Source organism: Neolamprologus multifasciatus, chromosome 8 (genome assembly GCF_963576455.1).
Source record: "Neolamprologus multifasciatus chromosome 8, fNeoMul1.2, whole genome shotgun sequence".
NCBI classification, from domain to species: Eukaryota; Metazoa; Chordata; class Actinopteri; order Cichliformes; family Cichlidae; genus Neolamprologus; species Neolamprologus multifasciatus.
Genome location: NC_140446.1, coordinates 21,133,491 through 21,156,688, shown reverse-complemented (window position 1 = coordinate 21,156,688; position 23,198 = coordinate 21,133,491). Strand labels below are relative to the sequence as shown.

Genomic DNA, 23,198 nt, shown 5'->3' with positions numbered 1-23,198 from the left:
ATTGCGGGGGGTTGCAAGACTAATTGTACCCTGACTGTATACTTAGCGGGTTTGCAGGTGTCCGGCGCTGCCCTCTGGCGGTGTGCGAGGGACGTGCAGCTGCTGTGCACCACTTCTCGTCAGCTACGGGATCCATATGCTTGTCAAGGCAAGGCTTAACAAAGCAATGGGAACTTCACCGAGCGTGCTGCTAAGAGTCTAAAACAAACCAGCAACTAAACCCGTATAAACGGAACCACAAAAATCATTCGCCTTGCCCGGTGGTGGGAAGCCTGTCAACTCTGGAAAAAGCAGCGATGGACACGAGAGACACAGCCCCGGATTCGTGGGAGCTGGAAGAGGATGCCGAGGCCCCTGCTGCCGCGGCGGGACTCCCAACCGCCTTCGCCGCCCTTAACGTCAACGCCAAGCCGTTTGTCCCCAACGTTAACGCCCCGGTGTTTGTACCAAGCTTCCTTCAAGCCAGCGCTGTGGAAATGCCGGCTTCAGATGGTAGGTTAAATTCCAGACAGCTGGCTGGAAGTTAGCTTAACTTGCTAGCTTGCTTGCTAGTTCAGCTAAGTTAGCCTTCCTGTGTGTAACTCGCTGTGCTGAACAGCACAGCATAGCCTCTTAACTCATCAACAAGTCGGCACAAGTGCGGCTGTGGTGCAATAGCTGATTCATGACGTAGTAGTAACAAATATGTGAGCCGCGGGCAATCTTTTCTAATGAGTAGTTACGAAAGTATTTTTTGTTTTCTTATCTTTAAGGTACCCCTGATCCAGCTGCCAGTATGGAGGTGTCAGAAACAGTCGGTACGCATCCACAGTGTACTCCAGTGCACTGCATGTTCACTTGGCTAAGTTACAGCTCTAGCTCAGGCTTCAGGGGGTAGATACAGGCTCAGGTGTGCAAGATTTAACATCCATGTTATAAGTGTCACACCAGACCTCATGCAGTTTTTAAAGCTTGGATGCTCACTACTTGTAATCACAGTTACTGAGCCATATTTGGTTTTCTGTCAATGGTAGAAACCCACGTGCATGGGCCTAGGTAGAATGTGATGCAACCTCACTCGCTCTTGCCCAAAATAGATCTCCTACTGGCACATGCCATGATTCGTATGTGTCAAGAGCTGCCTGTCCAAGGCCTCGGCCTGCTCTGTGTCAGTGCACTGTGTTTGGTTACACCAGGAACATATTAACTTTGTTCTGGCGAGGCTTCATTTCCCTCATATTTGGCCTTTTGCCCGGATGTCATACACCTGCTTGAGTTATGGGGAACTCATTTTTGCTTTTCAAAGAGTGGCTGAGGCAGGGACACAAAACCAGATGACTGTGTAGTGTACATAAGGACAGATAAGTGAGCGAGCTCTGCAGTCCTTAGTCCCATTGCCTGCAGACACATTCATGGAGATGGTTGCTGCAACATTCGTCCCTTCGGATGTCCCCAAACATGTCTCAAAATATAAGTACAGCTTGACGAGACAGCCTACAAAGTCAGCTGATTATAAATGAAGGGCGTGGAGAAGAAAATAGACATTATACTCAACTGCTGGGCCGCATAATTTCATAGTGACGGAAATTGGAGGCTTATTTGTGTGTTGCCAAGGGAAGATGCTTCTTCTTCTGCAAGGCACAGCACATTTTCAGCGTCCTCTTGCTCCTGATTTATTTATTTTTGACGCGCTTGCGTTGCAGAACATCGCATTGATTTTGTCTTTATAAAGTGGGCAGACCACGGATATGTAGCAATAGGGTGCTTTTTAGGTCATTTACAAAGTCTTGCAGCACATATTACACAGCATGCTGGATTAAAGCAATAGACTATGCAGGAGATGTAGATAAACGGAGGTGAGGCCTGTCTTTGACGTTGTTTGATTGAAATCTTTGTGCAAATGTGCTTGAAAAGATTTAAGTTTGCTAAAAGATCTGGCAAGATTTACATCAGCTTGACTGAAGTCCAGGATCTGCAATAAGTCAGTTGTCACTTTTGATTTTATTCCTATCATACAGCGTCTTTAAAGTTCCTCCCAGCAAATGAAAAGCAGCCCCCAAGTTGTCGGTGCGATGCCGGTTATTACAGCGGAGTTAGATAACTAGAAATGTACAAAATGTGTGCTTCCAGCTCCAGTGGAGAATGGAAGCACAGAGGCAGACATGCCCACAGAGGAAGAGACGTGGGAGCAGAAGGAGGAGCCCGGGGGAGACGAAGGAGGTGGCGGACAGGAGGATCTGGGGTCTGGGGGGACCTGCGCGGAGGAGGGAGGCGCAGCAGGGAAAGAGGACGAGGAGATGATGGAGGAGGAAGAGGAGGAGATGCCCATGCCCAAAGTGGCTCCGGCGCCACCAGACGCTCCTAAGAAAGAACATGTTAACGTGGTCTTCATTGGTCATGTTGGTGCGTTGTATTCGGTCGTGTTTCATCAAAGGCTGTTTATGCAAAGTTACGTTCACTAAAAACGTGTTTGTACTTGCCAGATGCCGGGAAATCGACGATCGGAGGACAGATCATGTGAGTGATCCGTTTATTTTTAAATGTTTTGTGTTGTTTTTGATTCGTTTCTTTATGGAGTTGTTTTTAGCTCAATTAGCGATACAGGAGAATAAAAACACAGAGTTGAATCATCTGTTACAGCAGCCGAAGCCTCTGGCTGTCTCGGACGTGCACTGGGCTGCACGTTTCGTTAACGTTTCCTCCCTTTGTGCCCTCATTGAAAGGTACTTAACTGGAATGGTGGACAAACGAACCCTGGAGAAATATGAAAGAGAAGCGAAAGAAAAAAACAGGGAGACATGGTGAGGGGCGTCGTGTTTTGACGGCATTTACCTCCTTTGTGCCGTACGCACCTTTTTGTAAAACATAAATGAATGCACGAGCGCGGTTGTTGCAGGTACCTGTCGTGGGCTCTGGACACAAATCAGGAGGAGAGAGACAAAGGGAAGACAGTCGAGGTTGGAAGAGCTTACTTCGAGACGGAGAAAAAACACTTCACCATCCTCGATGCCCCCGGACACAAGAGCTTTGTCCCCAACATGATCGGTGGGGCGTCACAAGCTGACCTGGCAGTCCTGGTGAGACAGATCTGTATCCCTGAACCTCAGAAACATATCACCCGGCTCTTTCACGGGTTGATTAAATATAAAAGGCGCTCTCTAAATATTTCTCTCTTGCCTTATTGGGTTTTGCCAGGTGATTTCGGCAAGAAAGGGCGAGTTTGAGACGGGATTCGAAAAGGGTGGGCAGACGCGGGAGCATGCCATGCTGGCTAAAACGGCAGGAGTTAAACATCTCATTGTCCTCATCAACAAGATGGATGACCCCACTGTCAACTGGAGCCTAGAAAGGTGATTTACATGGATAATTTGGGGATTTTAATGTTTATGTCGGACTTTATTTAAAAAAGAAAAACATGCAGTATCTCCAGGAAGGTGTTAGTAGTGATTTTGGGCTTTAAAGCATCACCAGTTGTGGTTAAATGACTGATTTAATTTGTTCATTAATGATTCCAGTGTGATATTTATGTCAAACAAATGTTTTAATAATTTTTTTGTTTTCTTCTCGCAGGTATGAGGAGTGTAAGGAGAAGCTGGTGCCATTTCTAAAGAAGGTGGGCTTCAACCCTAAGAAGGACATCCACTTTATGCCTTGCTCTGGACTCACAGGTGCCAACCTCAAGGACCCTGTAACCGAATGCCCCTGGTACACGTAAGTCAGCTGTCTGAACGGCCCCTGAAGTCATCAGGCGTTGAACGCGTGAGCTCTTTCTGAGTATGTCACGCTTATTTATATTTCCGCGAATTCAGATACAGTTCTTGCAGTCTGTATTTCCTGCTCTATGACGAGTACAAAATGATGAGCGCCCGGCTCGGCCTATTATTCGCGTGCGAGAGTTTATTTAAAATGCACGCTAAGTGCTTCGCAGGAAGACAAATCAAAGAGAAAGACAACAAAGGGATAGATTACACAGATATGCAGATTAGTAGCTGACACAAAGCCTGTGAATAAATGTTATGTTTGGAGTGATAAAAGGGGAAGAAAGAAAGAATGAATATTTAAACACGTGGCTTTTTAAGAAAAAATAAAGTTAAAGGTACTAATTTAAATATGTGAGTGAATTAAAAAAAATGAATAAATGAGCTGTCGAGTGAGGAGGATTCTTTGATTCTTTGTAATTATGATTGCCGAAAATGGGTGCTGACCATATGAATGATTAGAGGGGCACTAGGTGTTCTGCCAATACTTCAGGTTATATTATTATATTACTGTGTAGAGTAGAGAGTTTTCATTATACCCCTTTCATTATTCGTAAAGGCACATGGTGACATCCTGCACTGTCAACAAGCAGACAGGCTGTCCTTGAAAGCCTTCACAGCGCGAGAACACAAGACAAACAGAACACAGTTAGGTCATTGTGCTCTGAACGGCATTACCAGGCTTGAACCTTTATAAGATAAAGTGAGACCTCACCAGAGAGAAGGGTCAGTACCAAAAAAACCACAACACTGTGTCGACCTTACTGACTTTAAGCACATAAATATACTAATTAGTCCCCGTCATCCAACTGGTCACTGCCTTAATCATCTCTTACAGTATAATAATCTATAAATAACAATAATAACAGTGATTCTGAAGTACACAGTGATCGTAATGGCCATGTTAAAGCTTAGCTGGGGTGATAGGATAGTTGCTTTGCTGCATAAGTTGCTAATTATGTGTGAAGAAAGAATCAATATGTAGTGTTCAGCTCACACTCCTTCACCCTCTGGTGTGACTTTGGGAGAATCAGAGGATCAACATTCTGAGGCCAAAGAGACAATTTGTTTGAATTAAAGAAGGTGATCTATTATGCTGAGTTCAAACTCCACATTTCTCTGTTGTAATCAGAGATTTTAAAGTAGTTTAAAATCAGACTTATGTATTTTACCGTAGGCCTTGAGGCAGCCACTTAGTTAATGAACTCTTTGAAGCTTAGCGCTTCATTCCCTCTCCATTTAAATGTTTTCTCCATTTGGCCCTCTACAGAGGTTGGGCACTGCAGCGTAAACAACATTATTACAAAAGTGTGCAGTGAATCCTGGATGTTGTTGCCTTTGAAATGGTTGCTTCAAAGACAGGGACCAGGTTTGCAACCACTTGTGTTCAGCTGCCATCTTTAAAGAGACTGGCGCTTCAAGACGGCGATAAAACGTCTGCTATCAGTTTGCCGTTGAATGGGCGGTCAAGTTGGCAGTTGGATGCAATGTGTTTTTGATAACGTGGCAGTTAACTGCGATGAATTGGGGAACATTTCAAATGTGTTGCTTTCTACATGCACACTTCATAATATGCAAATTGGAAAAAAGTAGAAAAAAAGGTCTGAAGCCGGAGCATTAGAGTCACATTTATATGCTAGCTTTGGCTGTGTTTAATATGAGCATCTGTAACTGTAACAGTTTGCATAAATGGTGGGTAATAATGAAAAATACAACGGGTCCCCTTTAAAAAGATGGAGGTAAGGCTTGTTTACACATGCTGATTTAAATATTTCCAGTATTTATAATGAAGGAAGCCGGCGTGTGCGGTGTTTCTTTGTCTTTTTGCTTTACATAACTCATAAGTCACAGAGAAATAAGACTGCACAGATTTGTTCTGTTTTCTGTAGTGTTGTTTGTTTTTTTGGTGCATTGATTTGTGTGAAGCAATCTTTCGACCAAATGCTGACTACAATAAAAACCTTTACTTTACTTTTGTTTTGCTTATTTCTTTTTCTAACAGGGGTTTGCCATTTATTGCCCACCTGGACAGTTTGCCAAACTTCACCAGATCAAGCGACGGGCCTGTCAGACTACCTATCGTAGACAAATACAAGGTGAGCAACTGGAAGCTTTTGGTCCTCATTTCCTGTAAGAAGAAAACCAAAACCATTGGCAGCTTGTGTTCTGCACAGCTCCGCTCTCAGAGGATGAGTGGGTGTAAAATTTCTTTTGGTTCGTGCTCACTTTGCCAAAATCCTTTTTCGCTCTCTTGTCAGTTTGTCATTTTGCTTCCTCTTGAGTTTTTTTCCCAGAACACACAGACAGTCACACAATGAGACACACACACACACACACACACACTGTGGCCTCCGCACAGCCATTCCTCTTTAAGATAATTGAGCTCCTTGGCGCTCGGCTTGGTTTAGATGTTGGAAGCAGTTCATCACACACTGTAAGCGTTGTTGGAATTGAATTATTTTGAAACAAAAATTGACCATCGGCTCTTCCTCCTTTCTTCATATGTCATCATCTGTCTTTATCCTGTTGTCTTTCTCTCCCAGCGATTGCATAAGAGCCTTATGTGGCAGTTATATGACTAAGTAGCCTCAATTGGTGTCCTGATGTAATGGGATTATGGTTCAGTCAACTGGATGCTGCATACTAATGGTCACCGAGACTGCCAGGACTTTGATACAGCAACCTTTCAGCTGTGGAGAAAACACTGTGCATTATTTTGGTGGTGTCTGAAAGCTCACAGTCATGATCATTATTTCATTTTTTTACTGCCAAAAGAAAAGTATCATATCTTATACAGCAAGCTGCTTCTTCCAAGAGTCCACGTTTTTCTAAGGCTTGCATTAGAACTATGTGCTTATTGAAAGTATGAGGAAATGCAGTATTTGAGGCTAAAGTAAATGGGATATGGACTGGCACTTACACATTTATATAGCACTTTTGTCTGTACCTAAGGGTTTGTTTAACATTCCTGCACACTCACACATGTGTCGGGGGTAACTGGAGGCCCAGTATCTTTCCCCAACCATAGTCTGACATGCAGACTTGAGTCGCTGGAGAAACAGTCCTCTGACCTTCCACTCTACCTCCTGAGCCACACCCACCACAGTCAGAATGGATTTACTGACTGTTTAAAGTGAACTTATATATTTGAACTGTATATTTTTATTTTTGGACTCTACTAGAGTAGCTTTGCATGATTCAAAGTTCAAGATAATCCTTATTATAATCTTGTTCTGAGCTATGGTGCATTCCTTCAGTTCACCCACCTTCCCTTTAAGCCAACTTTCCTGTGATTGGCTGCTCCTCGTAAACAGGAGATTTGGACAGAAGGGGGCGGAGCTCCTGTGCTCACAGGGATTATTTGCGAACAGCAGAGAAACTTTGACCATATTTGATATGACATTCCAGCAGTGTAAAAGTATCTATACGGCAGATGTTATTTGGACACATGGGTGTATTAGCGGTTAGCAAAGTATAGTGCATTTACTTGAATATTGCCTCTAACTGTGGGTTTCCTTGTTTGTAGGATATGGGTACTGTTATCCTTGGAAAGCTGGAATCTGGATCCATTAGTAAAGCCCAGCAGCTGGTCATGATGCCAAACAGGGTGAGTGCTCTTCTTGATTGAAAGAGGATCCTGTAACCACAAATACTCAGTTTCATTTTCATTGCCAGTCATATATACTTCTGCATCAATGCAGAAATAGTCTTTCCTCACTTCACGTGCAGCTGTATGCATGTGTGTGTTGCAGCACACGGTGGAGGTTTTGAGCCTGCTGAGTGACGATGTGGAGACGGACGACGCAAGTCCTGGGGAGAACCTGAAGTTGCGGCTGAAGGGCATAGAGGAGGAAGAGATCCTTCCTGGTTTTATCCTCTGCAGCCCCGACAACCTCTGCCACTCTGGGCGCACCTTTGATGCGCAGGTAAAGACTGGATAATTACTGCATGCTGGCTTCTAACTCCTGACTTTGACAGTCGTTAACTGTGGGGAGAAGTTGGGGGGATGAAGGGGGGTGAGGTAACCACAGGTGATGCCATTTATTTAATTTAATGCCAGCAAATAGATTCCTCACCACAGGCTCCTGTAATGAATCCGCTCCCGTGTCTCTGCTGTGTCTCATATTAAAAACAAAACTAAATGCATCCTTTTGCAGGTTGGCTATGTTAGAAAGCAGTCGCCACTCTGGTTGATGATCATGTGTTCACAGCAGGTCTACACAGACCAGCAGAAGTAATTATCAGAGATGAGGCATTTCTCCATAAGACCCTTGGAGACACATTTTTCAAGCCCGTGTTAATTGCAGAGTTGTCTGATGGAGCAGACACAGGCTTATAAAGTAAGACTTTTGCCAGACAAATAGTTACGTATGTGTTGATAATCTGTACTTTTCTTTGTGAAATGCTTACCTTCAGGTCTGAAAATAAGCTTAGGCAAGACATCCATTTAAACATCGTAGTATACACACCGCTTTGTATTAAGGGGTCACAAGGTTCAGAGGATCTTTTCTGGTATTACAAGAGAATATGTGACGCAGCATGCAAAAACCCACCTGTAGTCCAAAACGTTCATTTTTTTTACCAAATGTTTCCTAAAATTTCAAAGCTTCAAGAGATTCTTAACATGCAAAAAATGATTTACCCATTTAGTAGTCTCTAGTGACTCACTTTTAGTTGTTGATTATCTGCATTTTTGATCTGGAAAAGATCAAAGATGCATTTTATCCGGGCTTTGGATGTTGGCTGCCTTTTTTTCAGTTTTTTCTACTATGTACATACTCTTTATTTTTCTTATATTCAAGAAATTAAAACAAATGATGTGCTTTTGTAACAGGCTACTAATAAAGACTAAAGTCTAAAGACACAATCTGGTTTTCAAGTCCTCTGAAATGTTCTTTTTTTTTTTTTCCAGATCGTCATCATCGAGCACAAATCCATCATTTGTCCTGGTTACAATGCAGTCCTTCACATCCACACCTGCATCGAAGAAGTGCAAATTACAGTAAGTTACTGTTGGGCTTACATATTAGTTATTTGGTTATTTCATTCTTTAATTATTTGATTACTCGTGCTAAACTTGTGCAATTCTCACCACAGGCCTTAATCTGTCTGGTGGACAAGAAGACGGGAGACAAAAGCAAAACGCGACCACGCTTTGTGAAGCAGGACCAGGTTTGTATCGCCAGGCTCCGGGCAGCAGGAGTCATCTGCTTAGAGACCTTCAAAGACTTCCCTCAGATGGGGCGATTCACACTGAGAGACGAAGGTAAGGACACCATGCAGGCTTGTAGTTAGCTGGATTTGTTTTCAGGCATCTTTGAATCGCCCTTTTGTCCCTCAATTCTCTTGATACCATTAGGCAAAACAATCGCCATTGGCAAAGTGCTGAAGCTGGTGCCAGAAAAGGACTAAATGCAACAATGGCAGCATGCATGGAGTTCTTCCACTCGTTCCCAGAGGAGAAATGCTGCTAGAGCCGACCCAAACAGCTACTCTCTCTTTACACACAACTATGCTGAAGAGACGAACAACGACAAAAAAGGAGGGAAGAATAAAATCATGTCAAATGAAGAAAACATGACTGAATCAGTTTTTATGATGAACCATATGAAATGAGAGACCAAGTCCAGTGTGTCAGCTTTCTCATATTGAGAGCTCAGCTATGCCACTAATGTAGCTACATGCCCCGCCCCTTTCTGTACTCCCAGGCCTGACCGTACGGTCTGCTGGCCGCGCCATTTGTTTTTTGAATGGAGATGGATGCAGTGTTGTTGAGTTTGGGGAAGGGAAAAAAACAACAAAAACAAATAAAGTCCAGAATGATTTCATATCCTGCAAAAAGAGCAGAGTTAGTCTATAATTATCATTTGCTAAGTGCTTCTCCCATCTCAAGAGCAGGATTTAGAGTCCAGAGAGGACAATTTTATTTGATTTTAAGGATTGCTGTGCCAGAGTCTTTAGTTTGGTCTCTCTCCACATGAGATGGTTTAATTGGACTGAGCTCACATACTACTCTGATGAACCAAGGGTAAACACACTCACACGGACAGACCCACACAGCTGTTACATAATCGAAATGGAAAATAAAAGATCAAGCTGTAACTGAAAGGTGTATTTGTCTGATTTGTACCACAGGTTTACAGCAGGGATGTATTGTGCATATAGATGTCAGGTTAAACGACTGCACTTGCACGCCACATTTCTTTTAGATATGTTCCTTATTTAATCAAATAACAAATGTCTAACAGTAAAAGACCCATGACCTTACAAATCTGTTTGATGCACTTTTAATTTAGGTTTTTAATATGTAAATGTTCTATGCAGAGTGTTTGAGGGTAAATTAAGGAAGCCTGAAGTGGCAGAGATGCAGGACAGGTGTGAGGGCAGGGAGGTGGACGGGATCAAGGTGAGAAAAAGATTATATCAGGCTGGAGAAGACTGACGTAATGGTAGCAGCAACAGAAAGGGAAGGTTTATCAGGTGGTAGTGAGATCTGAGGAATATTACGAAGCCAGATTAATGTCTTAACGAGCTATGTTGAGCTTAACGTCAGAGATTTGCAAGTGAGGAAAGTGACTTTAAAAAAAAAACTGGCTAAATCACCTGATTAACGATTTGCTCTGCACTAATCTCTTATTTGCCACAGTGCTGCATTTTACTGTTTTATTTTATTCTTTTATTTATATTATAATTTTCCGTACAGTTTTTGAATCACCATTTTATCGTTAGCGTCATCATCTGTTATGTCTCTGATTGGAGTGGGTGGCACTTCGTTTCAGCCGGAAGAAGAGTCATGTGACGAGTCACAGACCGGAAGTAGAAAGACCGATGTGCAAAAAAGGGATTTCCGGTATTTGCTGGCCTGAGCTGTGAAATATTTGTTGAACGTATTTCCCGTGAATGATATCAGTTCCATTTTAAGCCAGAGAGAAAATTTCTGAAATGTTTTTTTAATTTTTTTTTGGCAAAGCTACTTTTATATATCCTTTATTTTTGGATGTAAAATTCACACTGACATTAAAACTTTATTTTTCAAGATAGATAAGGCCAATAGGGCAGCAGATATTTTAGAAGCGTTTCACAGACTAGGATTTTCATTAGGATAGACAGGATTATCCATCCTGAGCTGTCTCCATAGGTGAGATGTTTGTTTTTTGTTTTGTTTTTTACAGGAACTTTATTGAACAAAGAATGAGTATAAAACATATAAACTGATGAAATATACAAAAGAATAGAACATGAATACAAATAACCAGGGGTAAAAATAATAATTATTATATAAATACACCCAAAAATTCACATATATGTATTGTTTTGAGAGCCTTTTTGTTGGTGGAATCTGATATTGATTTTATGTACATTTCCACATATACTTTACGTCATAGCATGACGCTCAACGCATGCGCCCTGGTGTTTTTTGGGGGGTCCACGTGTGAAGAATGGCAGAGAAAGCTTTACTGGACCGACCGCAGGTAAAAGTTTGATTGATTTGTGATTTCACATTTGTTTGAATTAGTCGTTTTTAGAATGTTTGGGTTACGCTGCTTGTTAATCAAGTTTGTTACCACGTATCTCTAACGAGCCAGCTGGTTCCAGCTAGCTTCTTCAACATGCTAACACATTTGGCGTTAGCAAATGCTAATTTATAGCTCAGGTATTAAGCTGCCTCATTTGTATTGTGGTGTCTTAAATTAATGTGTCTGACAGGTAAAGAAGGCCGTCCAAGCCCTGCAGGCCTTCCTAAAAAACAAAGCTAGTGGTGAAGCCCTGTTTCTGGATGAGACTCAGCATATCAGCCTGCTCTTCACCTTGTGGAAGATACCCAAAGAAGCGCAGACCATACGCATGTGAGCCGCACAGTCGACTGAATTTTAGTTCCTCCGTCGCAGCAAATTTTTCCAAATTTAAAATAATTCGTTGATAATGGCATTCCCCCAGAGTCATTGTGTTTCTTTTGTTTTCTTTTTGTTATCCACAGTCCCTTGCCCCATGGCCAGCGGTCAGACACAGAAGAGATTTGCCTCTTCACCAGAGATGAGCCCAACATGACCTCAGAGCAGTCCCAGAGGTTTTATAAGAAGCTTCTGCAGGAGAGAGGTGTCAAAAGCATATCAGAGGTACACTGTTTTAAACTGATGTTGGTCCAGGTTCAACATTGCAAGCAACCAATCATATTGGTGTGAGGTCATAGTAGCATATGGAAAAGCCATCACACCACTCACCTAACCCAATAACCATAACTATAGTCCCGCAACCCTAATCCTAACCATGATCACGCTGCTATCCTGAGTGTACATTTTCTGCTTTAAACCGTCTTGTCAGTGGTAAGAAACATTCAGGGATGTGTTTGTCTGTGGCAGATCATACCGTATAAGGTCCTGAAGACGGAGTACAAACCATACGAAGCCAAGCGCCGCCTGCTGGGAAACTTTGACCTGTTCATTTCTGATGACCGCATCCGCCGACTGCTGCCATCGCACCTCGGGAAACATTTCTACAAAAGTAAAAAGTGAGAGCGCTTTTCAGTTTGTCCTGTTTAGTGTGTGTGTTAGAAAAATAAGAACTATGGTTTGACTGTAAACTATACTATATATATATATATATATATATATATATATATATATATACACGTTTTTTTGCCTCGTGGGTTTATGCCAGGTCATGACATCACCCCCAAACACAGCAGCAGACTGGCAAGCCGCGGCCTCACCCCCAAACACTGTGGCAGATTGCAGTATAACCCCCAAACGCCACGGCAGACGTTGGCAATTTGTGGCATCACTCCCAAACGCCACAGCAGACCTTGGCAAGTCGCGGCATCGCTCCCAAACGCCACGGCAGATTGCACCATCCCTCTCAAATGCAGTGGCGAGTCCTAGTCTCACCCCTGATCGCGACATCACTCCCAAATGCCTCGGCAGGTCGTAGCCAGTCACACCATTGCACCCAAACACAGCAGCAAGTCGTGGTAAGCTGCAGCATCACTCCCAAACGCTGCGACAGGTCGTAGCAAGTCACAGCATCGCACCCAAACATTCTGGCAGACTGTGGCCAGTCGTGGCATCGTACCCAAACGCCACAGCTGGCCGTGGCAAGTTGTGGGCTCACCTCCACTCTTTGCTGTGCCATCCTGGCATACAGTCGAGTCTTGGAGCAACAAACACCTATTGGGGAGGAAAAAAACAGTGGAAGGTGGGAGATAAACTTGCGTCTGTGCGAACACTGTAACATTAAACTCTAATTCCAAATCAGCCAACAGACACAAACACTCTCCATATGTCTTTTCTCATTTCGAGATGATAGACCGGTGTAAAAGTGCCCCAATACAAACAGATTGACCAATCATGTTACTTGCCTCTCTTTTCGCGTCGGCTTCCTCAGAAAGTCACTGCAGGTGATTCTCGGAGCCCTTGGCAATGCAGCTGCTCGTGCTTCTGTATGAGGATGAATGCAAGAAATTGGATTTGAAAATATGGCATTGAGCCACAGAAGCCACTAAGAAGAGCAGAGGGAGAACATGCCAAAGCAATACAAACTATCACATTAAAAAAAATTCAGCAGCAAAGGAGAAAAGAGCAAATCCGGTTATCCAAAGAAGATAAGAGCTTAATGTCATTTGAAACATTATTGAAAGCAAAGCCCCTTAAAGCCCCCCACTTGTGTTCTCTGAACGTTTCTCCGTTTTGGATACTTTGCTGCAAATGGTTTTAAGGTGTCGTGTAGCTGCGACGGTTATATTCTTACCCTTTTGCTTTCTTTTCCAGAGAGCCGCTGTGCGTGAACCTGCAGAGCAAGCATCTGGCCAGAGACATCGAGAGAGTCATCCAGGGGACCAGCCTGAAGGTTACCAACAAGGGCTGCTGCTGGTGAGATTTATTCACGTGTCCCTGGTTTCAGCTTTTTGTGCAGAAATTCCCATTTTGGGGTGGCAGCCTCGCCTCTGTCAGTGCGCCCCAGGGCAGCTGTGGCTACAATGTAGCTTGCCATCACCAGTGTGTGAATGTGTGTGTGAATGACTGAATGTAGTGTAAAGCACTTTGGGGTCCTTAGGGACTAAGTAAAGCGCTATACAAATGCAGGCCATTTACCATTTTTTTAAAAAGCTCTTCAGTAGCAGATGATCTTAACTGCACCTCAGTACAACCCTGTCGATTCTCTGTAATCGATACGGGTCAGACTGGTGCTATAGAAACTCAAAGTAAATCCAGATGGACCTCCTCTTTCTGTGGAGCCTGTCTCTACAACTTTGATACACAGTGTTTAGCATCTTACTCGGTTAAAAAATAAGAAACAGTCACATTGATGCTTCATATACTGCTGCTGTGATCTTTGTGTTTGGTAACACTGTGTTTTCGTGCACTCTGCCTGTGTTGCAGTATGGCACGTGTTGCCCACTCGGGCATGACTGCAGACGAGGTGACGGAAAACATCGAAGCTGCCGTGCAAACAGTGGTGACCAAACTGCGCATGGTGAGAATTTTTTGTTTTACATTTGGTTGTTAGATTTTAGACTGAGCTGATCTATGCCAGCTCTCAGTAATATTCCTTATATTGAGATGGTAATTGTTATTCTCTCACTGATAGGAAAAGTAGCTGTGTAGAAATGTGCAAATCACAGTAGTTCGAAGCCGCAGTAGTTTTAGAAGGCTTTGCAGTTGCATCATAGTGATGGCAACATAAATCCCCAGTAAGGCTCTGCCTCTTTAGCGTGGGAGGGAAGTCCCCACAACTGGTTCCAGCACCAGTCTACTGGTGACAAAAACAAAAATCCAGCGTCTCGGTGCAGAAATGAAGAAGTTTGAGTCGTACGTGTCATACTAGCATGTAGGTAACGGCTGATTTGTTTCATTGGCTTCAGCAGTTTTTATTTTGCCTGTGATTAAACGTGATGGATGATGCGTTCAGTGGGATCGGGCCTTTCGTGCAGTCAGTGGTTAATTGATTGTTTCGTGTATGGAAGAAAACGCACCTCTCGGTATCAAACGGCACAGTTTCTGTGCAGTAAAATGGGCACTGATCAATGTTAGGGTTGGGCAATGTGAGGAAAATCTAATATTGCGATTATTTTGTGGCTATATTGCAATACGCGATAAAATATCACAATATGTCCTGAGCCTCAGTGTCCCCAGCACCGGGGACAAAGGGGGTGAGCTGCAGTTTAAGCCTAAGTGAAGTCAGCGTGTGTGGATCCACAGAAACATCCGAATCTTAGCTAAAAGCTCACATAAACCATTTCAACAACCATCGAACAGCGAAAACGGCAAACTGTTAAAAACGCAGTTACGCAATTTCGTGAAATGTGCCTAAACACAAACAAGGAAGCTACAAACTCGCTTGACTTTACGTAACCAAGCAAACGGCACGTGTAGAGATCTCACAGATTCAGACCAAAATAACTTTGTTTGATAAAAAATAACATGGAATTAGACTTACCGTGCTGTTTTTCTCTCGCCGATCGCAGTTGTAGGTCACGTCACAGCTGGTTTATTTAAAGTTTTCTTTGGTGTGTCGGGAGACGTTCACACGCGGAGTTTAAAACATTTTTTCATTCTGCACTGGATCACTTTTCAGCTGGTGGAATAACTTTGTGGTTCTTCTACCTTTTCCGGCAATAGTTTAACGGCATGATTTGCAAATTACCGCATTTTGTTCAACATCCTCCTCGTGAAATCCAAGTCTGAATCGCCTGCCGTCGCCATATTTCTCCTATCTGATGGTGTATAAACGCGCATGCTCAGTGCAGTGTGCTGGGTAGAGAACTTTCTGGTTGGGAGGGGGGATTAATGATGCATTCGCAGCTTGTGGGAGAAAAAAAACTCAGTGAATTATGTGCAGACAGCTTAATATTTACATGGCAACCTATACTCGATGGTTACGATAAAGCTATTTTAACCATCGTACGTGGACAAACTTAGGATACATTGAGTATATTCGATATATCGTCCAACACTATTTAGAGTTTGTAATTTCAGTTTGGAATTCAAAAACTTGCACAGCGTTCTTTTATGTATTAATGCAAGTTTTTCTTGCCGTGTCTGATTTGATCGCTGTTTTACAGAAAGGACCTGTGATTAAACTCATCCACATTAAGAGTCAAACGTCGGTGGCTCTGCCTGTCTACACCTCAGACTTGGGCCATCTCTCTGTCCTGGAGTCCAAACAAGCTCAGACGCCTAAAGGCAAGGTGAGTACAAGTTAGCACTCAAAATGTATTATTATGTTTTTTGTATAAGCTGCATTTGTTGAAACATTCGGAAAAGTAACAAGTTTGTGTGCATTTCAGGAATCTGCATCCACAAAGCAGATGAAGAAAAATAAGACGGAGGACAAAGAGCAAGCAGATGCTACTGCAGAGGGCAAGAGGAAGGTGAAGAAAAATAAAGCAGCAGCTGAAGAGGAGGAGGAAGAAATCCCACAACTGGTTCCCATAGAAACCCCTGTGAAAAAACCTAAACTGGAGGTCAGTACTTTTCACAGCTGTTTGAGTTGAAGGGAACCTCAACTGATGATTTCAGGTTTTGTTTTTCTTTGGCATCGTTAACGTTTCCTCTGTTTTTTGTAGAAGCCGTCCAAAAAGAAGAAGCTGGAGAAAGCCCCCAAACCCGCAGCGCTGAAGAAAGGAACAAAAGCTCAGAGCAAACTGATCAAGAAGACCGACTCCAAAGTAAAAAGAAAAGTACCTAAAGTGAAATGATCGTTAACGTGGACATTGAATTATTATTTTTTTCTCTGTTCTTCTTTTTCCCTCTAGTTATGTTGTATTCTGTGAATGTAATGTTACTGTTTGATGACAGTAGAGACAAAACTACTCATAATGTGTTTGAATCAAGCCCATCTTGTGGTGAGTCATTATACAGTGTCAGTGCCTTGGACTCGACCTAATCAAGCAGCCAACCTTTGGAAGATTCTCACACAATTTCCAGTTTTCATATACAGTGTTGGGGTTATGTGCTGTTGTAATAAAGCCTGAACGCTGAAATATTTTGTCATTAAATGTGTTTGAAACTGGAGGAGTTGTAGTGGAGGCTGGAGCCTATCCCAGCTACAATAGGGTGGAGGCGGGGTACATCCTGGACCAGTCACCTGCCTGATGCAGGGCTAAAGTGTGGTGCATTAGTTTTCATGTGTACCATTGTCAATACACCTCATGGTTTTTATGCAATTTATTGCAAAAAAAATGTGCAATTATTTTAGGTTTTGTGGGTGAAAAAATTACACAAACTCATGTATCAAATACAATACACATGGTATTACAGGGTTATGGGTTGTAGTTGGGTTAATATGATTACTTGTTGCCACTGACAAATGGAAATGCATTCAAATTATATTTACATGATTAATATGGGATTATAAAATTCAGCTTTAATTGGAGATGTTAAAACTTTTGTTAAAGATTTACATCCATTTTCTACTAAGATTCAAGAGTTCAGTTACAGACACTTCACTAGTAACAGTGTTTGAGTAGTTTGTCAGTTAGGCTGGTGGGAAATGTTGATGAGTATAATTTTGACAACGATCCAAAATGTGCTGAAAAAAGGCACTCGGTGAGTTTTTGAAAATTGTGGGGGGAATATTGTGCAGCAGGTGAGTCAATCATCTATTGGTGCATTTTACTTGTTGAACGTGACGCTAACGGCAGTAACATCACAAACGAGAAACCCCGCTGCTCTGTGATGTCAGCAGATTCAATACCTCAGGCAGTCAATGCTCTCAAAGGATTCATGACAAGCTAAAAATGAAGATTTTATGTACGGTGATGCTAATTTGCCCAAGTACAATGACTTCCCAAAAGTAGAGGAGTGTGCACTCAAAAATGGATTTAATTCCTCCACTATGAAAACAATATTGTTGCTCAACCTATCAAACCCGAGTCTCCATTTAAAAGCTATAATAATAAGGTAATGTGAATAAAACACTTGAATTTAACTGTTTGCCAACCTCATATTCAGAATGTTTTTGCTATCGTGTGCAGGCACAGCCTTGCTTATTGTAAATGAATCACGGTTCTTTAATATGACATTCATTAGTTCTGAAAGGTGGATTTTTTTTTTCCAATTTCTCTAATATTTGGAAACTTGCAAAGATGCATAAAGTATTCGAGCAGTGTATGAAGCCTGATGTGTAATCCTGTGAACATTTTAGAGAAAATAACGAGATACTGTTTTTTAGGCCTGGAAAGATGAGTATTTTCAGCTACTCCTGTTATTTACAGCTGCACTTGTTGGTCAAATGGCAGCAATATAATTGTGAATGGGCAACTACACTGCTAAACTGCACTCTGTTTGGGAACCTCTGGGACATGATTTATCAGTGCATCTATGCCACAAATTACACAGACTGTCCAAGGAGCTCACTCAGGTCTCAGAGGAGACCGGAACACCATCCACCTTACATCAAGGAGGATTAGCTCGTACATCAGCAAGGTATAATCATGTGGCTCTTATCAGCATCAGCTCATGATTTCAGTTTTTATCTATCTACCTGTATCCATCTATCTATCTATCTATATGAACAGTTGTTTGCTCTAACATGTATTAGCCTTGTTTGCTTTTGCTGGATATGGCTCTGTGCTTGGAAAGCCATCCAGCTGTATCAGATGACATCCCCATTGTTAATGGGAATAATACCTCTAATACCCAGCCTGTGCAGCTGCTGTCAGCAAGTAATAGTGCGTTGTGTGTGTGTGAGAGAGAGGGTGGAGTATATCCAATATATGAAACTCTGCATTTCTTTGCAACATAATAATGTCAGAAACTGCAAGCATGCATAACATTCTACACACCATCTGATTCTTGTGACAATAAGCAGTTTCGGGTTGTTTTTTCCCTGCTTTCCAATAGACAGCCTTTGTTTTGGAAGTGTACTGTAACAAGATCGTCCTGACAGCAAGCTAATGAGAGGTGATGACATTGTTGTCATCAGGTGGGCTGCAACTGTCTGTCCTCACTCAGCTGTGTGGGTATGGTGGCCCATCTGGAATTACAGCGTGTTCACGGGTTACTGAGCAGCAGATTAAGAGACGCATCAGGCAGTCACACACTTGGTCATCGTGCAGATGATACAACTCCTTCGTGCTGCATTCTTGACAGATGTCTGCATGGACTGGGAGAATGAACAGAACGGCTCGGGACTGATTTAAAGAAGACAATTGGTGTCCTGTTGAGGTCCACTTGCTATCATCTCCCTTCTCTGTACATCAAAGGTACAAGGCTTTGTTTCAACTATGGAAACTTCTTTTTCGGGTGACTTTGGGAGCCAGCGGTTGTACCCAGACACACAGCCAGCAGCTGCCGAAGGCCCGGGCCGTGCTTACCTCCACAAACCTATCATTGTGATTGTGATGGGATCTCTGATGTCTGTAGCAGGCGCAGTACTTTTACTGCTCCAGTACTCAGGGGTGACTGAAGCGTCCCGCTCTGTAGCCTCGGCCTGCCTGTCTTTAGGGCTGATGTTTGTGGCGATGGGGCTGGTGTGGGTCCCCATTCTGAAAGAGAAGGAAAGGCGGAAACGGATCAGCCAGGGGGCTTGAGCAGAAGATGGAAAAGACTTGATGATGTCAAAGATAAAACGCTATTAAATGCTCTATATAGTGCTCTGACACATCCAGTACAGTCAAGCTGGTGTGGCTCTTGCTGATAATGGCCTGAGTACACTGTACTTTGACCGTGTCACAGCAGGTTGTTTTATGTTTCTCTCGGCGAGGATCTGACTTGATTGTCTTTGCTTTTACACCGGCTGCTAAAGTTTGTTGCTTTGGATTTTCTTCCACGTCTGGATAAACTCTTTGGATAAGTCATCATGTCAACACCTGTACAGGTGGAGCCCATCATGGAGAAGAGGTACGGAGGAGTTGGCCGCTGCAAGTGCTCATTCTGGTTCGCTGTGGCCCACGACATACTCGGTGTCTTGATTATAATGATTGGGGTGTTTGGAGGACTGGTTATCCACGATCTGTGTGTCTACGGCGGGGCCATTATCCTCTTCCTCAGCCTGATCTGGTGGGTGTTCTGGTACACGGGGAACATCGACGTGCCGCCAGAGGAGCTGGAGGACGACGTGGGCATGACGAAGCAGAAGAACCGTGGACTGAGCCGGGCGGTGAGGCGCTTGTCTGATCGCCTCGCCAGCGGGATCAGGAACTCCTTCAGAAAGAGCGGCAGGCTGGTTAGACAGGGCCCCCCGGGCGACAACGGAGTTGTAAACGCCGGTGCAGATGTGTCGCTCTCTACAATCTATGACGGCACCCTGGCTTCTACTTCAAACGAATTTGTAAGAGAGACACTGTCAGTGTGAGCTGCTCCACGGCAGACACAGAGACACTGGACTGCGATCATCATATTTGCCTTTTGTTGAAAGGGATTTTGTGTTTGTTCTACCAACATGCACAACTAATGATTAGGTAACAATGAAGTGCTGCCCTGACAAGAGCCACATGATTGTACCTTGCTGATAAGATGCAAACTTTGCACACTATAACAGTGTTTTTACATGACACAGATTAAGAGACAACAGCCTCCTCACTTATCACTATTTCTGATATTATTCGCGTCACAGATTTTGACTGTAAATAGAAAATGAAAAGGTATGTTGATAAATGTGTTACGGACAGCCTTTTATTGTAAAAGAACGTCAGTAGAAGTGTGCTAAACATGATCAGAGGAATGATGTATGGTTTTTATGGTTTTTGTAACAAGTTAGATTTATAACATTTACTCAAATTAATATTTTACTTTTAATATTTACTTTAAAAAAGCTTCAATATGGTCACGCAAATTAAACACATTGTAGTTTTGATAAGACAGGAAAGTTCCATGCTTGTTTATGCGTCATGAAAGTGATAAGTCAAGCTAAGTTTAGATCAGGGGTCGGCAACCTGCGGCTCCGGAGCCGCATGCGGCTCTTTAGTCCTTATAGTGCGGCTCCGCGTGGTTTGGGAAAATAAATTTGTTTTTTTAAGTATTTAGCTGAAGTGTATTTTATTTATGTTTATTTATGTTCTTTTTAACTTGTAGTTCTAAATTGGAAGAGTATTGTGATATTGAAATATAAAATTATATTCTATTATTTTTTGATCGCTCAAAATAAGCGTCACACTCGCAGAAGCAGCCGAAACGTTGTGCGTTTATCAAGACTTTCAACCCCAGGTAGGCCAATTATGGATCTTCGGATCCACATTATGTCAGCAGCTCCACCGTGAACTATGTTAAAAACAAACCCCGCTCACGCCTCACAGATGACAGCTTACAGTTTTGTAAAGATGAAGTGACTTCATGCAGACGCTGTGCGCAGAGGTTCAGGAACAGAAGTTCCATTGTAAACATGTCACGGCAGACCCAACGATGTTTCCATGAACATCCTTTTCAGCATCTACCACTTTTCACACACGGTTGCTGTACGCATACAGCCGGCTGCAGCTTTTCAGCTCACAGCCCGACACACACCAACACAACAGCATAGATAGCACAGATGTTAAGGCGGCGAGGCGTGATTGCAGGTGCCGCTCACACACATTAACCAGGTAAAATACATATTTAGGCAGAAGTTTGCAAATAAATTTTTTTAGCAGCATAGTGCTTTTTTCCCCCAATTATTTTGTTAAAAGTCAAGGTTCCAAAAGCCCAAAGGTTGGCGGCTCACAGCAGTTTTTGTTTGCTACATGGATCATTTTAGTTCAGCTGGGTGTCTTTCCTTTTGTTATATTTCTTTAAGAGTTCAAAATATGTTAATTACATAAATAAAATGTAATTTTCTCTGTAGCACTTCATGGATTTCACAAGCAATAGACCTTAGTTGTTCACACAAAGCATAAAGGTAAAAAACAATATATACAGTGTTATCTTCATTTTAGATGTCAAAACGTATTTGCGGCTCCCAGTGTTTTCTTTTGCGTGGAAATCGCATCCAAATGGCTCTTTGGGTTTTAAAGGTTGCTGACCCCTGGTTTAGATCATTCAGCTATTTGCTACCAGCCGTCTGGTTTCAGGTCCCCCTGTGTGCTCATATGTGTTGCAACAATCAATGGCCCTACATGGTAAAGAAAATCTATCACAGTTTGGCTTCAAACTAAGAACTTAGACCTTTTATAGAGGCACAGACAATAAATCAATAAACCATGTGGTGGGATGACCCCAAGAAAGCGATTCAGCCCAGAGTGTGGTTCAACTGAAGCCTTGCAGTTATGAAGGTACACAAATTCTTTAACATTGTGCAGGTCTGACCTTCTGTCAAAGAAGGTGTTGTTATGACTTATTATGACTTTCCACATTTTTTGTCGTATGTTACAGGTACAGTAGTACAGACGTGGTACCCTTCGGTCAATGAAAGAAACTCACAATGGTCACAGAAACAACTTTAATCTGACAAAGGTAATAATAAATAAAAATTCTATAAATCTTAACCAATGAAAGTCAGACATTGCTTTTAAACCATGCTTCAACTGAATTATTTAAAAAAAAAATTAATGCATGAAACAGGCCTGGACAAAAATGATGTTACACACAACTTTTATGTATTTTGTTGAACAACCTTTTGAGGCAATCACTGCAACCAAACGAATCCTGTAATTGTCAGTGAGACTTCTGCACCTCAGCAAGTATTTTGGCCCACTCCTCATGAGCAAACTGCTCATGAGGCACCTTTTCCAGACTGCATGTTTCAGCTCCTTCCAAAGACGCTCAATAGGATTGAGGTCAGGGATCATAGAAGGCCACTTTAAAATAGTCCAATGTTTTCCTCTTAGCCATTCTTGGGTGTTTTTAGCTGCATGTTTTGGATCATTGTCCTATTGTAAGACCCATGACCTGCGACTGAGACCAAGCTTTCTGACACTGGCCAGCAAATTTCTCTCTAGAATCCCTTGATAATCTTGAGATTTGATTGTACCCCGCACAGATTCAAGACACCCTGTGCCAGATGCTGCAAAGCAGCCCCAGAACATAACCGAGCCTCCCCCATGTTTCACAGTTGGGACAGTGTTCTTTTCTTGATATGTTTCATTTTTCTGTCAGTGAACATAGCGCTGATGTGCCTTGGCAAAAAGTTCAATTCTTGTCTCATCTATCCACAGGACATTCTCCCAGAAGCTCTGTGGCTTGTCAACTGTAGTTTGGCATATTCCAGTCTGGCTTTTTTATGATTTGTTTTCAACAATGATGTCCTCCTCGGTCGTCTCCCATGTAGCCTACTTTGGCTCAAACAACAACAGATGGTGCGAACTAACACTGATGTTCCTTGAGCATGAAGTTCAGCTTTGATCTCTTTAGAAGTCTTTCTGGGCTCTTTTGTTACCATTCGGATTATCCGTCTCTTTGATCTGTCATCAATTTTCCTCCTGCGGATCTTAAATTTCTGAATGACATGTGCAACTGTAGCCACAGGAACATCTAGCTGCTTGGAGATAGCCTTATAGCCTTTACCTTTAACATGCTTGTCTATGATTTTCTTTCTAATCACCTGAGACAA

The 23,198-nt window shown here is 42.6% G+C and overlaps 4 protein-coding genes and 1 non-coding gene across 9 annotated transcripts; all 5 read left to right on the top strand.

Annotated features, from left to right (window-relative positions):
• Positions 1-83: 83 nt before the first annotated feature.
• Positions 84-9,845, top strand: gspt1 (G1 to S phase transition 1). 2 transcript variants are annotated; one of them, XM_085171255.1, is made up of 14 exons: positions 84-492; positions 753-797; positions 2,110-2,382; positions 2,463-2,496; positions 2,703-2,780; positions 2,876-3,056; positions 3,175-3,329; positions 3,550-3,690; positions 5,740-5,833; positions 7,264-7,344; positions 7,490-7,663; positions 8,650-8,739; positions 8,835-9,003; positions 9,097-9,845. In XM_085171255.1, exons 1-14 carry the CDS (start codon positions 297-299, stop codon positions 9,147-9,149), a joined length of 1,764 nt encoding a protein of 587 aa, XP_085027381.1. In that variant the 5' UTR covers positions 84-296; the 3' UTR covers positions 9,150-9,845. The 2 variants fall into 2 exon arrangements, with proteins under 2 accessions (XP_085027381.1, XP_085027382.1); XM_085171256.1 differs by lacking the exon at positions 753-797.
• A 1,251-nt stretch (positions 9,846-11,096) lies between these two features.
• Positions 11,097-16,452, top strand: rsl1d1 (ribosomal L1 domain containing 1). Of its 4 annotated transcripts, none has more exons than XM_085171258.1 (9): positions 11,097-11,209; positions 11,445-11,584; positions 11,716-11,854; positions 12,098-12,246; positions 13,502-13,603; positions 14,114-14,207; positions 15,796-15,921; positions 16,021-16,197; positions 16,303-16,452. In XM_085171258.1, exons 1-9 carry the CDS (start codon positions 11,177-11,179, stop codon positions 16,429-16,431), a joined length of 1,089 nt encoding a protein of 362 aa, XP_085027384.1. In that variant the 5' UTR covers positions 11,097-11,176; the 3' UTR covers positions 16,432-16,452. The 4 variants fall into 4 exon arrangements, with proteins under 4 accessions (XP_085027384.1, XP_085027385.1, XP_085027386.1 ...); XM_085171259.1 differs by having other exon boundaries at positions 11,102-11,209; positions 16,039-16,197; positions 16,300-16,452; XM_085171260.1 differs by having other exon boundaries at positions 11,104-11,209; positions 16,042-16,197; positions 16,300-16,452.
• On the top strand, positions 13,867-13,994 carry LOC146513059 (small nucleolar RNA SNORA55). The gene has a single exon (XR_014875895.1). It is a non-coding gene; the product is annotated as a small nucleolar RNA SNORA55 (small nucleolar RNA).
• Positions 16,453-16,828: 376 nt separating the features above from the next.
• On the top strand, positions 16,829-19,266 carry LOC146513057 (phosphoinositide-interacting protein-like). Its single transcript, XM_085171266.1, has one exon. The coding sequence runs from the start codon at positions 18,961-18,963 to the stop codon at positions 19,264-19,266; it is 306 nt and encodes a 101-aa protein (XP_085027392.1). The 5' UTR covers positions 16,829-18,960.
• A 51-nt stretch (positions 19,267-19,317) lies between these two features.
• On the top strand, positions 19,318-22,029 carry LOC146513056 (transmembrane protein 238-like). Its single transcript, XM_085171263.1, has one exon. It carries the CDS (start codon positions 19,536-19,538, stop codon positions 20,028-20,030), a length of 495 nt encoding a protein of 164 aa, XP_085027389.1. The 5' UTR covers positions 19,318-19,535; the 3' UTR covers positions 20,031-22,029.
• The last annotated feature ends 1,169 nt before the right edge of the window (positions 22,030-23,198 follow it).

Bases quoted from the DNA above. Each gene is read 5' to 3' on its own strand.
- gspt1 (XM_085171255.1), top strand. From the start codon at position 297: ATGGACACGAGAGACACAGCCCCGGATTCGTGGGAGCTGGAAGAGGAT. The intron at 2,781-2,875 runs GTGAGGGGCGTC...CGGTTGTTGCAG, and splicing joins GAAAAAAACAGGGAGACATG to GTACCTGTCGTGGGCTCTGG. The intron at 3,691-5,739 runs GTAAGTCAGCTG...TTTTTCTAACAG, and splicing joins ACCGAATGCCCCTGGTACAC to GGGTTTGCCATTTATTGCCC.
- rsl1d1 (XM_085171257.1), top strand. From the start codon at position 11,177: ATGGCAGAGAAAGCTTTACTGGACCGACCGCAG. The intron at 11,585-11,715 runs GTGAGCCGCACA...TGTTATCCACAG, and splicing joins GAAGCGCAGACCATACGCAT to TCCCTTGCCCCATGGCCAGC. The intron at 13,604-14,113 runs GTGAGATTTATT...CCTGTGTTGCAG, and splicing joins ACCAACAAGGGCTGCTGCTG to TATGGCACGTGTTGCCCACT.
- LOC146513057 (XM_085171266.1), top strand. From the start codon at position 18,961: ATGGAAACTTCTTTTTCGGGTGACTTTGGGAGCCAGCGGTTGTACCCA.
- LOC146513056 (XM_085171263.1), top strand. From the start codon at position 19,536: ATGTCAACACCTGTACAGGTGGAGCCCATCATGGAGAAGAGGTACGGA.